This window comes from Triticum urartu, chromosome 3A, assembly GCF_056163025.1.
Source record: "Triticum urartu cultivar PI428250 chromosome 3A, HENAU_Tu73, whole genome shotgun sequence".
NCBI classification, from domain to species: domain Eukaryota; kingdom Viridiplantae; phylum Streptophyta; class Magnoliopsida; order Poales; family Poaceae; genus Triticum; species Triticum urartu.
The window spans coordinates 5438761-5452583 of NC_141875.1; the positions used below are offsets into that span (position 1 = coordinate 5438761).

Sequence of the window (13823 nt, forward strand, 5' to 3'; positions counted from 1 at the left end):
ATGAGTTGCTCGGTCAGATTCAGTGTTACCAACACGTCCGAGGGAATATTCCACTCACAGAACCTTCTCGTTTCGTTCCATTCGACCAAGCAAACGCGTCGATGTCATTAAAACCCTAAAACCATTGTATTGCATTCCACTTCACATTCTACAACCAGACGCGCCATAAAACCTTATGCAAGGGCTGAAAACAGAATGAGCGATTGCAATTAAACTGTTTTGAGTCACATATGTGTATCATCCGACACCACATATCGAATGCTCCTAGCTCCTTCTAGCATAGTAATTAAAACTCATTACTCACTCTGTTCTTGGATACGTGTCGTTTTAGATATGTGTGGGTAGCACACTCGACAATGACCACCCTACCACATGTGTATATCGAAGCAAGAAAAATGAAAGTATATGCTATTAACGTTTTAGTGGAAAATAGTATATTTTATCAAAATTTTAATGAGAACGTAAATGAGTACCACGTTCGCCTACCTAATTAACGAGAACATAATTTTTTTTACCAATTTTGCTAAAGCTGCACATCTACTCATCACACATCTACGTCATGTAGTCATTGATCTTATGCGGAGATTTATGTGGGTATTTTTTTTTCTCTTTTAACATATCACATACGGAGTACACAGTATAAAATTTAATTGCGGGGGATACGTACGCGGCATGGCATGCGGCGCAGACGTGTCGACGGCCGGTTCGAGCCGACGTGTCCGCATATGTGGCCGTCCGCGGTTCCCCATGCCCGCGGCCGACACGCACAGCGCTCGACGGAACGGAAAGCCAGCGAAACGGAACGGCGCGGTCGCCGTCGCCGTTACTCCCCCGTTGAGGTCGCCGTCGCCATCCACCCCCGCCCGTGCTCCCCTCCCCTCCTCCCCTAATAAGACCACGACGGCCCGACCCCCTCCCCTCCTCGCATCCCACCAGCGAGCGAGCGACGCCAACGCGAGAGAGGAGACACAGACGAGCATAGCGCGGAGCTACCTACCCCCTTGAAGCCGGAGCTGAGATGGAGTCGCCGGAGCCGATGAGCCCGTCGTCGTCGTCGTCGGGGGTCCGGCAGCAGCACGGCGCGGCGGAGCGGCCGTCGGAGACGGCGGCGCTGCGGGCGCTGGTGGACCGGGTGCGGGGCGGGGAGGTGGAGGCGGCCCGCGAGGTGCGGCGCCTCACGCGGGCCTCCGCCCGGCACCGCCGCAAGCTGGCGGCCGCCGTGGAGCCGCTCGTCGCCATGCTCCGGTCCGGCGCGCCCGACGGCGCCGGCGAGGCCGCGCTGCTCGCGCTGCTCAACCTCGCCGTCCGCGACGAGAGGTGCGTAGCCCCCTTTCCTTCCTTTCCCCCTGCTTATCCTCTGTCCTGCTCCCTCAGTAGCGCCGATGCTAATTAATTTCTGCTTTTGAAACTTAATTAATCTCCATGATTTTCGGATATCGAGCTTCGAATTCCCTCCCGATATATTATTTGGCAGTATTTATCGTCTTTTAAAAAATTTCACCCCACCAATTGCTTAGATTTGCTACTATTTTACCCAAATGATTTGAAGAAGTTCGGAAATTTGTCCCCTTTCTCCCTGATGAAGCCGGTAATCTCCGCCTAGGCTGGCTCGCTAGAAGCGGTTCGAATTTCAGATATTTTCGCCGCCGACAGTTTCCTTGTTCAATTCCCAATTGACTTGTCAAATTTCCGCAAACAAGTTGGAATTCATTTTATAAGCTGAAGTCACCAATCTCCTTCTCGATTGATTGCGTGGCTGACTTTGCAGCGAGCGTGCAGAATTTTCTTGGAATTTATCGGCTAGCTATTGCACGGGCCTATTTGAATTTGGTTTTTGGACTGGCTCTGGTTTGTTTTCGATTGGTCCCAATCGAATGGATAGTTTATTTAGTCGTGGCGGCTTAGCAATTCGATTTCCTCGGCCCGTCAATCAGAAAATATCTCCCCCTCCTCAACCCTTCCGTGGGAAGGTCCTCCGCCACAAAAAAAGATTGCCGCACAGTTGCGTGGTTGTTGGGGCGAAATCAAATCTCCAGCCACCGGTGGTAAAAATCTGTAGTGTGTTATCATGTCGTCGTGTGGTTGATTCTACAGTATTTACCATGAAGATATATTCCCCCCCAAAAAATTAGCCTCTTAGTACAAGGCAGCAAGGCAAGCATATTCTAGATTTCTAGTGTAGGATCACCAGGATCAACATCATCATCTAGCACTAGCAGGTAAGGCATCATCGATCATCATCCTTTTCTTTTCTTCCCTTCCACGCGCGGTGCATCTGCTGGTGGCACAGAGATTTCATTCCGGTGACCATTCAACCAAGACGCAGCCCCTACTCCTCCTCCCTACAAGGGACAGTATAGATTTCTACTAAGAAATTGCAGCAAAGAGGAAAGCTAAGAAGACGGTGGGTTTAGAGCAGAGCAGACTGTTGGCCTGATTTGGACGCTGACCTAAGTTGGCCAACCACCGTATCCCGGTTGGCGGCTTCCGAGAGGAAAATCTAGCATCAGGAAGGAACCGGTCTTTCTTTCTCTTTCTTCTTTCTTCTTTCTTGCAGAGAAGAGAATTCTTGGGCTGCTGCCTAATATTTTCGCCCCTTTCCAACTGCCGCGGTCAAGATACAATTTTACAAATGTAGAGTATGTTGACCTCATAGGTCGTTGGTGGTAGGCCTGATAGGCTGATACTGATACCAACCTGCGGTTAGGAGATGGGAGTCGGTCAGGTGAGACAAGCATGGTGCTGCGTACCTGAATCAACCCAGACCCCATCCATCCCTCCTGCGTGTATGTATGTGCCCCTCTGTTTACTCTGTTTCCTCAAGGGTGAACAAGCGGGTAAGGTAAATTCATCGCCCACTGTTCTGTTCAGACCTGAGCCGATCCTTCAGTTCTCTGTGCCTTGCTTTTAAGTTTTCACTGCCATTTAGTCTGGTGATGTCAACGGTGCCAACAGCGATGAGGGAATCAAGTTCTTTGTCTTGATTCTTCTCGAGATCAGATCAGATCTGGTTCCGTCCGTTCAGACGGCCATGGATAAGGCCGGCCGATAAGTACCACCAGGCTATGTTTATTCTCGGCCCATGGGCCGCACTCTCCTCGTTGCTCTTGGCCCATCCGTCCATCCTCCAGAAGCCCTTTAAAAAGCGGAGCGCACGGCACCGCGATCTGAAAACCCTAACCCCTCAACCAGGGGGCACAGGGGCGGCCGCCACTGAGCACTTTCTGCGGATCTGGCCGCGATTTCCTTCTTCTTGGATGTTCGATCTTACTGCCGCTCTCCCGTATAACGTTGTTTCATCTCCTGGGAGTCTTGGGGTTTTGTTCCGATTTGAGTTGTGATTCTTTCTCGCCCGTTTTGCGCACTTCTTGATTTTACTTCTTCTTCTTCTTGCCGTATGGAGCGAGGCTTTTTGCTGTTCGCGGAGATGAATTTGCCGGTGATGACAGCGTATGGTGTGAGCCTCGGCAACAACTGTGCGTATCGAGTAGGTGTTACTCGTGTTGCCGGCGGCGAGGATCAATGTGCTAATGCTAATCTGAGGCCGAATCCACTCCCCTACGTTCAAAATTTCCGCTCCCGTTTCTGTATCCATGGGTTCATAGTAACCCTTTCCCTTTGTGAGCACTAAGGGCCTCTTTGAATCAAACAACCCATTGAGAAAAAAATCCTTTGAATCAAAGAGGACTATCTGATGTTGCAAATGAGTAATCACCACAACCAATTAAACCAGCGTGGGGGCATCCAACAACTGTAGACTGACCGGCCGTCGTATCCTCCTCCTTGTTGCTACCCTTGTAACCCCGAGTCAGTGGATTAATCAAGTATCTGCGAGGGATTCGAGTAATCAAGTATCTGCGAGGGATTCGAGTAATTGGCTAGTTAGATTTAAACTGGAACATTCAAAGGTATACATCATGGTTCCCATCTTGGTGTAAAATTCACATGTCCAGCTCTCAGCCGTCCTGGACACCATCCTAGCAGCAGCAGAGCCTTCAATTTAGATCTCTGCAATAGCTGGCCTAACTGTCTACTGAGTACAGGATCACTGTTTCGTCATTGTCTAGCACTTAACCCGGCCCTATTGTGGACCTTGTACTGTTCCTAAGTCGTCTCTGACATAGCTTACGTATGGATGAAACTTCTTCTTTAATACATGCAAGCAAGCTAGCAATGTAATCATCCTTGAGAATGTGCAGTACAACATGTATATTGTTTTACCCAGATGTTCTCTGTTTTCATGATTATGATCTGAAATGTGGAGTTGGCTTAGTAATATTTCCCTGAAATCTTTAGCTTGCAGAGCAGTAGATTTGTTATGATGCATGCACATTGTCCCTAAACTGGAATTGTTTCATCTCTGCAGGAATAAGATCAAGATACTGGACGCTGGTGCGCTTGAGCCGCTGCTTGGTTACTTGCAGTCGAGCGATCTCAACTTGCAGGAGTATGCAACTGCTGCAATCCTCACTCTCTCAGCCTCATCCACAAATAAGCCCATCATAAGCGCATCCGGGGCAATCCCTCTCCTTGTGAAGGTCCTCAAAGAAGGGAATCCACAGGCCAAGAATGACGCTGTGTTGGCGCTCTACAACCTCTCCACCATTGCAGATAACCTCCAAACCATCCTTTCTGTTCAGCCCATTCCCCCTTTGTTAGAGTTGCTGAGGTGTGGCAAGAGGTCCTCCAAAACAACCGACAAGTGCTGCGCCCTCTTGGAATCTCTGCTCGCCTTCGATCATGGCCGGGTGGCCCTGACTTCTGAGGAAGGCGGAGTGCTCACCATCGTGGAGGTGCTCGAGGAAGGCTCCCTTCAAGGCAGAGAGCACGCCGTCGGGGCGCTCCTCACGATGTGCGAGAGCGACCGCAGTAAATACAGAGACCCCATTCTGAACGAAGGCGTGATCCCCGGCCTTCTCGAGCTCACCGCCCATGGCACCCCCAAGTCCAGAGTGAAGGCTCATGCTCTCCTGGACCTGCTGCGCAACTCGCCGTACTCGAGGTCGAAGCTGCAGCCGAACACACTGGAGAACATCGTCAGCAACATCGCCTCTCAGATCGATGGGGAGGACCGTGGTGGGAAAGCCAAGAAGATGCTCGCCGAGATGGTGAAGGTCAGCATGGAGCAGAGCTTGAGGCACCTGCAGCGCCGGGCTTCCTTCGCTTGAAGATGATGGTGCTTCAACCTTCACCTGTTTTGCTTGCTTGCAATGGAATGAAGTAGAGAAAATAGCGGAGAAGAAGAATAACGAAGAACTGAGATTGCTGGAAGATGCCGGTCCAGGCCTCGATGGGACCGAGTGACTGGTGTAAGCGCTCCTCAAACACTCTTAAGCTTCTTGATGATGACATAGTTCCTTTTTCCGCTTGCGATCTTGTGTGCTGTTCCGAAAGAGAAAGGACAAATTTTCTTCCCCTCCCCATGTTTTGTGCATGTACGAAAAGGAAAATGTGTAAACAAAAAAATGGAAAAGAAAAAAAGAAAAAGAAAAGAAAGAGACATCTCCTTTGAAGAAAGGATTGTACATACATGAATGATATAAAGTTAAAGTTCCCCACTCTTTCGTGTCTGAAAAAACCTGGCTCTGTTCTTGATTATCTTTAGGTTTATTCGCTAAGTGTACTTCATTTCTGATCACACTTTTAATGCTTAGTTCCCACTAATTGCTTTACCTTTGGAGCCTTACCAGGTTTACACATTCTTGGTTTAGTTAGCAGTCAGATCTGTCTAGTTCTCTCCATGTACTGGTTTGGGCTTGTAAGGTCTGTTATGGTGTACTCTGCTTCAGGTTAAACTTGTCTCATCTCATTGTCCCAACCTATTCTCTCCATGTACCAAAGGGTTAAAAACTTAAGCTGTCAATTCTAGACCATATGGAACTGCAACATACTGCAGCCATGATCTATCTTGCTAGTTTCTTTTGTTCAGCTCCTGCTGAACACTCTCTTCATGACCTAGTAATATACTATAGCATCTTTTGGATTTTGTACCAAAGGTTAGTCTTTCATTGGTACTAGATCATATCAACTTCAGCCAGTTCTATTTTTCGAACATTTTGACTCTTCATCAGCCAATAACATAGTCTCTTCCGGACCAAAAAGCATGTTGATAATCTAGATATAATACGTATATAAAAAACCTGTTGCTCTCTTTCGCCGTCTCTAAAAAAAGCTTTGTTGTCTCATTGGCTGGCCTGGGTTGCTTTAATTTGGTTTAGGGGTGTGATCATGACTTGCTTGACCGCCCGAAGAAAGGTTTGCCGATTCGTCACCTCTGCTTTCTCTTTGTGTCTCAAAGGGAAATGCCTATGCTGCATCATGGCCTGATCATGTATGTGGCTTTTTCTTTCCGTTATCTATTGCTTTGATCAAACGTTGCTGGTTTACTTTTCTGTAATTTTTGCTTGGAGCGTGGGTCTGCGATGCTCGTTTTTGCATCTCATCAGCGGCCGCGTCTTTAGATTCTGATTAATGCCAGAAGATGTGTTGCTTTGCTAAAGAGGTAGTTAATTAGGATAATCACGCCGCCGCCATTCTTGTCGTCGGGGAGGATCGGAATATGCCGGTGTCCGGCAGCGGTCCGACGCGCCGGCGGCGGCTTGGGCGAGACGAGTGCTGGGCTCGTCGGTGGACCGAACGGAATTTGTTTTGTTTTGGACATGACGTGACATACAAAAACAATCGTCTTGTTGCAATAATATTATATGTTCTATTTGTGTGCCTGCTATGCTTAGTTAGCCAAATTGTCTGCTCCTAGGCTCCAAAAAGCGCTTTTATTTACTTAAGAAGAAGAAGCATTTGGCAACTACCAAGAAATTCTGCATCCCTCAGTGCTAGAACCAGCTTTTATTCTACTCCAGTTGAGCCATAGTCCGCATAATATCACAATGAATGGCATTTGTTTTGGCGGGGAACGACAAATGGCATTTGAATGTTAATTTTATTTTTGGTAATTGATATATACGTACAGAAACATATGATTATTATGTACTCCCTTCATAAAGAAATATAAGTGTGTTTAGACCACTAAAATAGTGATCTAAAGTATGCGGCTTTTCCTTAACGTTATCATCCGTTGCTTTGATCGAACTCTGCCGGTTTACTTTTCTGTAATTTTTGCTTGGAGCTTTCGCGACGTTCGTTTTCGCATCTGATCTTTTGCTGCCTTGTTTCATCACTAGCGGTCGTGTCTCTAGATTTCGATTAGGGTCAGCGGATGGAATATGCCGGTGTCGGCGGCGGCTTGGGCAAGATGAGGGCTGGGCCCGTCAGCGGACCGAAGGGAATTTGGTTTGGACATGACGTGCCATACAAAAACAATGGCATTGTTGCTGTAGCTTATGCTTAGTTAGCCACATTGTGTGTGCGTGCTCCTAGCTAGATTCTTCACAAAGAGTTTCTACGTTGATCGATCGCCCAATCACAACTAGAATCATCATCGGTCGTCGTCATATGTTTCCGTGTCCAGCTGTGGTAAGTTGTAAAAACTAATACTACTAGTGTAGTAGGACTGCTCACTGCTAGTAGCTTATATCGATCCACAAGAGCATGCCACAGTGGTCCGAAGCAAAGCCAGATCAGATCCGTGGCAGCCGCAGGATACAGGGGGGCGGGCAGTGCAAAGCATACGTGTTGATGTGCGCTCTCTCAACAGTAGCACGTTGCAGCCGGTGATGGTAACGCGTGCCACATCACGATGCGTGGGCGCGGCGGCCCTGCTGCATCTGCATCTGCATCTGCATGTGATCCAATTTCATCATCCTCCTAACTGAAGAAGCCTCCCGGAAGGTCCAGTTATTGGTCGATCGATGCATCCTCAACTTTGACATGTGATCCGGTTCAATCCTTCTTCCTCCTAACCGAAGCTTCCCACAAGATCCAGTTATCGATGACGCACCTGAGGCCAGTGGCGCAAGACGATGCCAAGGGGCGTGGTGTCATCAGCCCATCTCCGTTTGGTACTGTCGACAAGGCGGGAGATGGTGGCGTGAACAAAGATCAGGTTTGCATGTAGCTCCGCCACTGGTTTGAAACCCTCTTTCTTGATGACCCCAAATTCTGGTGAGGTCATGACACACTAGTGAAACCGAAGATGTTCACATAGTAGAAAACGATAGGCATCGAGGCCGAGGCCGAGCTCGCGGTTGACGTCATCGACGCGCTCCGCACCAAGTACCACTTTCAACCATACAGGCGTTGGACTAACGGTATGTACTAAGTCGCTGATCCACGGTGATGTTTATACTTACCGTCATCTTCCCACAGTGGCAGGGCTAGGATTTGAAACCAGGGTGGTCCTCCTCGAAAAACAAAATTTTGACAACCAATATGACATGTGAATGTTCCTAGCAATTACCAATATAAAACAAAAAAGATCAATGTGGTCTTTCAAACATGGACAAAATTATTTTGCGAACCATACTTTTTTCAGCAAAATGTCTCCTATCCTCTTCATTCTTCAATTTCTGTAATAAATATTACTTTCTATCAATCATAATGAAATAACGTAACATATTATGTGTTTTTGTAGTGTTGTACAAACAATAATTCCCTGGCTATCTTTTTACGATAAAGGGCGTTTTTATTGACTCATAATATAGCATTGAGGGATACAATTACAATAAGCCACATCCGACCTCTGCACACCGAACAGACATACACCATAGGATCATGATGCCAAAGAGCTAAGTCATACAAGACCAAAGCTATGCCTAAGTGAAGAGAAAAAGAAGGAAAGAGAAAAAAATGTCATGAAGCGATACAAACAGCATTTGACGATGTGCAACCATAACCATTTGGACCAACTATCTCATGCGAACACAAGGACCACGAAGAAGGTTCTTCAAAAGCGACACCTCCAAGAAGGTAACAACTGTTGGGGAACGTAGTAATTTCAAAAAAATTTCTACGCACACGCAAGATCATGGTGGTGCATAGCAACGAGAGGGGAGAGTGTGATCTACATACCCTTGTAGACCGACAGCGGAAGCGTTAGTGCAACGCGGTTGATGTAGTCGTACGTCTTCATGGCCCGACCGATCAAGCACCGAAATTACGGCACCTCCGAGTTCTAGCACACATTCAGCTCGATGACGATCCCCGGACTCCGATCCAGCAAAGTGTCGGGGAAGAGTTCCGTCGGCACGACGGCGTGGTGACGATCTTGATGCACTACCGTCGCAGGGCTTCGCCTAAGCACCGCTACAATATTATCGAGGATTATGGTGGAAGGGGGCACCGCACACGGCTAAGAATATGATCACGTGGATCAACTTGTGTGTCTAGGGGTGCCCCTTGCACCCGTATATAAAGGAGCAGGGGGAGGTGCGGCCGGCCAGGAGGAGGGCGCGCCAGGAGGAGTCCTACTCCCACCGGGAGTAGGACTCCCCCCTTTCCTAGTTGGAATAGGATTTGGGAGGGGGAAAGAGGGGAGAGAGAAGGAAGGGGGGCGCCGCCCCCCTCTCCTTGTCTTATTCGGACTAGGGGGGGAGGGGCGCGCGGCCCAGCCATGGCCACCTCTCCTCTCTTCCACTAAAGCCCAATAAGGCCCATATACCTCCCTGGGGGTTCCGGTAACCTCCCGGTACTCCGGTAAAATCCCGATTTCACCCAGAACACTTCCGATATCCAAATATAGGCTTCCAATATATCAATCTTTATGTCTCGACCATTTCGAGACTCCTCGTCATGTCCGTGATCACATCCGGGACTCCGAACAAACTTCGGTACATCAAAATGTATAAACTCATAATATAACTATCATCAAAAACCTTAAGCGTGCGGACCCTACGGGTTCGAGAACAATGTAGACATGACCGAGACACGTCTCCGGTCAATAACCAATAGCGGAACCTGGATGCTCATATTGGCTCCCACATATTCTACGAAGATCTTTATCGGTCAGACCGCATAACAACATACGTTGTTCCCTTTGTCATCGGTATGTTACTTGCCCGAGATTCGATCGTCGGTATCTCAATACCTAGTTCAATCTCGTTACCGGCAAGTCTCTTTACTCGTTTCGTAATACATCATCTTGCAACTAACTCATTAGTTGTAATGCTTGCAAGGCTTATGTGATGTGTATTATCGAGAGGGCCCAGAGATACCTCTCCGACAATCGGAGTGACAAATCCTAATCTCGAAATATGCCAACCCAACATGTATCTTTGGAAACACCTGTAGAGCTCCTTTATAATCACTCAGTTACGTTGTGACGTTTGGTAGCACACAAAGTGTTCCTCCAGCAAACGGGAGTTGCATAATCTCATAGTCATAGGAACATGTATAAGTCATGAAGAAAGCAATAGCAACATATTAAACGATCGGGTGCTAAGCTAATGGAATGGGTCATGTCAATCACATCATTCTCCTAATGATGTGATCCCATTAATCAAATGACAACACATGTCTATGGGTAGGAAACATAACCATCTTCGATTAACGAGCTAGTCAAGTAGAGGCATACTAGTGACGTCTGGTTTGTCTATGTATTCACACAAGTATTATGTTTCCGGATAATATAATTCTAGCATGAATAATAAACATTTATCATGATATAAGGAAATAAAATAATAACATTATTATTGCCTCTAGGGCATATTTCCTTCAACAACACATAAGTGACGACGCCGTCGTCGGATCCGACACTCGAAAGTTAGATCGTGGGCTTTCACCATGAAGATCAAGTCTGAGCAAACTTCAATCAATGGCTTCATCAGGGTAGCGACGCCAAAAATGCCGCCATTGCCAGGCACAATCGATAAGAGGCTAGACCTAGGGTTTTCACCCAGGAGGTCAAGAACGGGTACTTGAGATGCACCACCCTATTGAATTTATCCTGTGCTATCTCCTCCATTTGCCATGAGCCCAGTTGTTGCAAATGCGCACTGACCTGACAACAGGTGAGCATGCCCACATGAGAAGGCAACTGAACCGCTACAAAAGCTGCTCGCCGCAACTGGAAGACTGAGATTGCTGGAAGATGCCGGTCCAGGCCTCGACGGGACCGAGTGACTGGTGTAAGCGCTCCTCAAACACTTAAGCTTCTTGATGACATAGTTCCTTTTTCCGTTTCTGATCTTGTGTGCTGTTCTGAGAGAGAAAGGACAAATTTTCTTCCCCTTCCCATGTTTTGTGCATGTATCAAAAGGAAAAAAGTGTAAACAAAAAAAAAGGAAAAGAGATATCTCCTTTGAAGAAAGGATTGTACATACATGAATTAAAGTTACAGTTCCCCACTCTTTCACGTCTGAAAAAAACCTGGCTCTGTTCCTGATACCTTAGGTTTATGTGCTAAGTAAGCTTCATTTCTGATCACATTTTGCCATTTTGGATGTTTAGTGCCCACTAATTGCCTTCTTTTGGAGCCTAACCAGGTGGTTAGTTGCCTTGCTTAATTAGCAGTCTCATCTGTCTAGTTCTCTCCGTGAACTAGACATGCTACTGGTTTGGTCTTTGTGAACTCTGTTATGGTGTACTCTGGAATTTTCTTCCCCTTCCCATGTTTTGTGCATGTACCAAAAGGAAAAAGTGTAAACAAAAAAAGAAGGAAAAGAGAAAAAGAAACAGAAAGAGAAATCTCCTTTGAAGAAAGGATTGTACATATACATGATATAAAGTTAAAGTTCCCCACTCTTTATGTCAAAAAACCTGGCTCTGTTCTTGGTAACTTAGTTTTTGTGCCAAGTAAACTTCATTTCTGATCACATTTTGGATGTTCAGTACCCACTAAATTAATTAATGCCTACACTGGAGCCTAACCAGCTGGTCAGTTACCTTGTGAAATTAGTAGTCTGATCTTGTTTAATTTCTGACTACACATGCTGCTGGTTTGGTCTTTGTGGGCTCTGTTAAAGGTATACTCTGCTTGTGGTTAACTTGTCTCATGTCATTCGGCCACCATTCGCATCCCATTCTCTTCATGGACCAAAGGGTTAATTTTAAGCTGTCAATTCTAGACCATATCAGACTGCAACTTGCTGCAGCCAAGTTCCTGCTGGTTTCTTGTGGCCTTTTTTGGTTTTTGTATATCATATCATATCAACTTCAGTCCAAAATTTTGTGAACATTCAGACTCTTCATCAGATACTCTTTCGACATGATTTAGCTGATGAGTATCAGATTTTGTGAATATCAGATTATAAATACACCCTAGTCGCTCTCTTTCGCCGTCTCTAAAAAAAATCTTTATTCTCTCATTGGCTGGCCTGGGTTGCTTTAATTTGGTTTAGGGGTGTGATCATGACCTACTTGACCGCATGAAGAAAGCTTGCCGATTGGTCGCCTCTGCTTTCTCTTTGCGTCTCAAAGGGAAATGCCTATGCTGCATCATGACCTGATCATGTATGTGGCTTTTCCTTTAATTTTTGCTTGGAGCTTCCGCTTTGGGCTGCAACACTCGTTTTTGCATCTGATCTTTTGCTGCTTTGTTCGTTTGCATCTTCAGGTTCCGATTAAGGTCAGAAGATGCGTTGCTTTGGTAAAGAGTTAATTAATTAGGATAATCATGCCACCATTCTTGTCGACGGGGAGGATTGGAATATGCTGGTGTCCGGCCGCGGCGGCTTCGGCAAGACGAGTGCTGGGCTCGTCAGCGGGCCCAACGGAATTTGTTTTTGGACATGACGTGCCATACAAAAACAATCGTCTTGTTGCAATGCTATGTGCTTTATTTGTGTCTCCTGTGCTTAGTTAGCCTACCACATTGTTTGTTCCCAGGCTCCAAAAGCGCTTTTAGTTAAGATAAGGCGAACCATTCGGCAACTTCCAAGAAATTCCGCATCTTCTCCGTTCTAGAACCAGTTTTTATTCGATTCAATCACTTGAACCAAAGATATCAACAAGTGCTACTTGAACTTGAATTTTATTTTTTGATTCATGTAAGAAACGACGCCCTTTATATTGATACATACATACATACATACAGATACAGTAACGTGTGATTATTATGAATTCACTTGTGCAACTGTTTGATTATGTGAGATATCGATTCATCGTAACCAAAGCTTGCATGTACCCTAACACGGTGATGCGTCCAACCAGTTGTTGTTGGCCACCACGTGGAATCTCAGTGACAGTGAAGTCGGGCGCATTGCAGAGTGTAGAGACAGACAGGACGGCCACGTCGTGCTGCACTGCAGAGTGTATCAGATGAGATCAGACCAGACGTCGATCGATGCAGCAGACAAAACGCGTGCTGATGTTGTTTTGTCACTTTGTGATCATCAACTCACGTAGTTAACCTGATGGTCAGGCAGGCTAGTTGGAGGCCGGCTTGGTCATCGGGCGGTCATCAGGGCAAGACTAATTAAGTATAGTCAGTATCACGCATCCGTTAGGACTAATCTTGGTACTGTGATCTGCAGCTCTTCATGCTGCTCCGGTAGCAGTAGCACAGAGAAAGATTATAGACTTTGAGCTGAAATCGACGATTCTAGCTAGCTAGCTGGTATGGTTTACTCCGGTTGTTGCTGCAGCTTCATCTTCTAAGTGTCGTGGTTTGGTTCAAATTTAAACTCAAATCACGACACTTATTTCGAAACGGAGGGAGTATCTTTTAAGCTGGCCTATGGGTCGACGCTCCACCCCAGCTAAAAAAGATTAGACATCTATCGATCCATGCAGTCAGGCACGATTTGCTGCAGATTCATTATAGAGTTTTTTTTGTTTTCACATGGATGGATGGATGGATCGCCCAGTTGCAACTAAACAAAAGCAGAGCATGGCCATGGATGCCATGCCATCATCTTCCCTATATATTTCCTTGTGCAGTGGTGGTAATTTGAACAATTAGTAGTAGCTTGTACAGTACTGTCGATGAA

At 46.5% G+C, this 13823-nt stretch overlaps 1 protein-coding gene across 1 annotated transcript; it reads left to right on the forward strand.

The window, feature by feature from the left end:
* The first annotated feature begins 926 nt into the window (after positions 1-926).
* LOC125542284 (ARM repeat superfamily protein) lies at positions 927-5558 on the forward strand. Its single transcript, XM_048705249.2, has 2 exons — positions 927-1317; positions 4367-5558. The coding sequence occupies exons 1-2, from the start codon at positions 1019-1021 to the stop codon at positions 5166-5168; spliced, it is 1101 nt and encodes a 366-aa protein (XP_048561206.2). The 5' UTR covers positions 927-1018; the 3' UTR covers positions 5169-5558.
* Positions 5559-13823: the final 8265 nt, after the last annotated feature.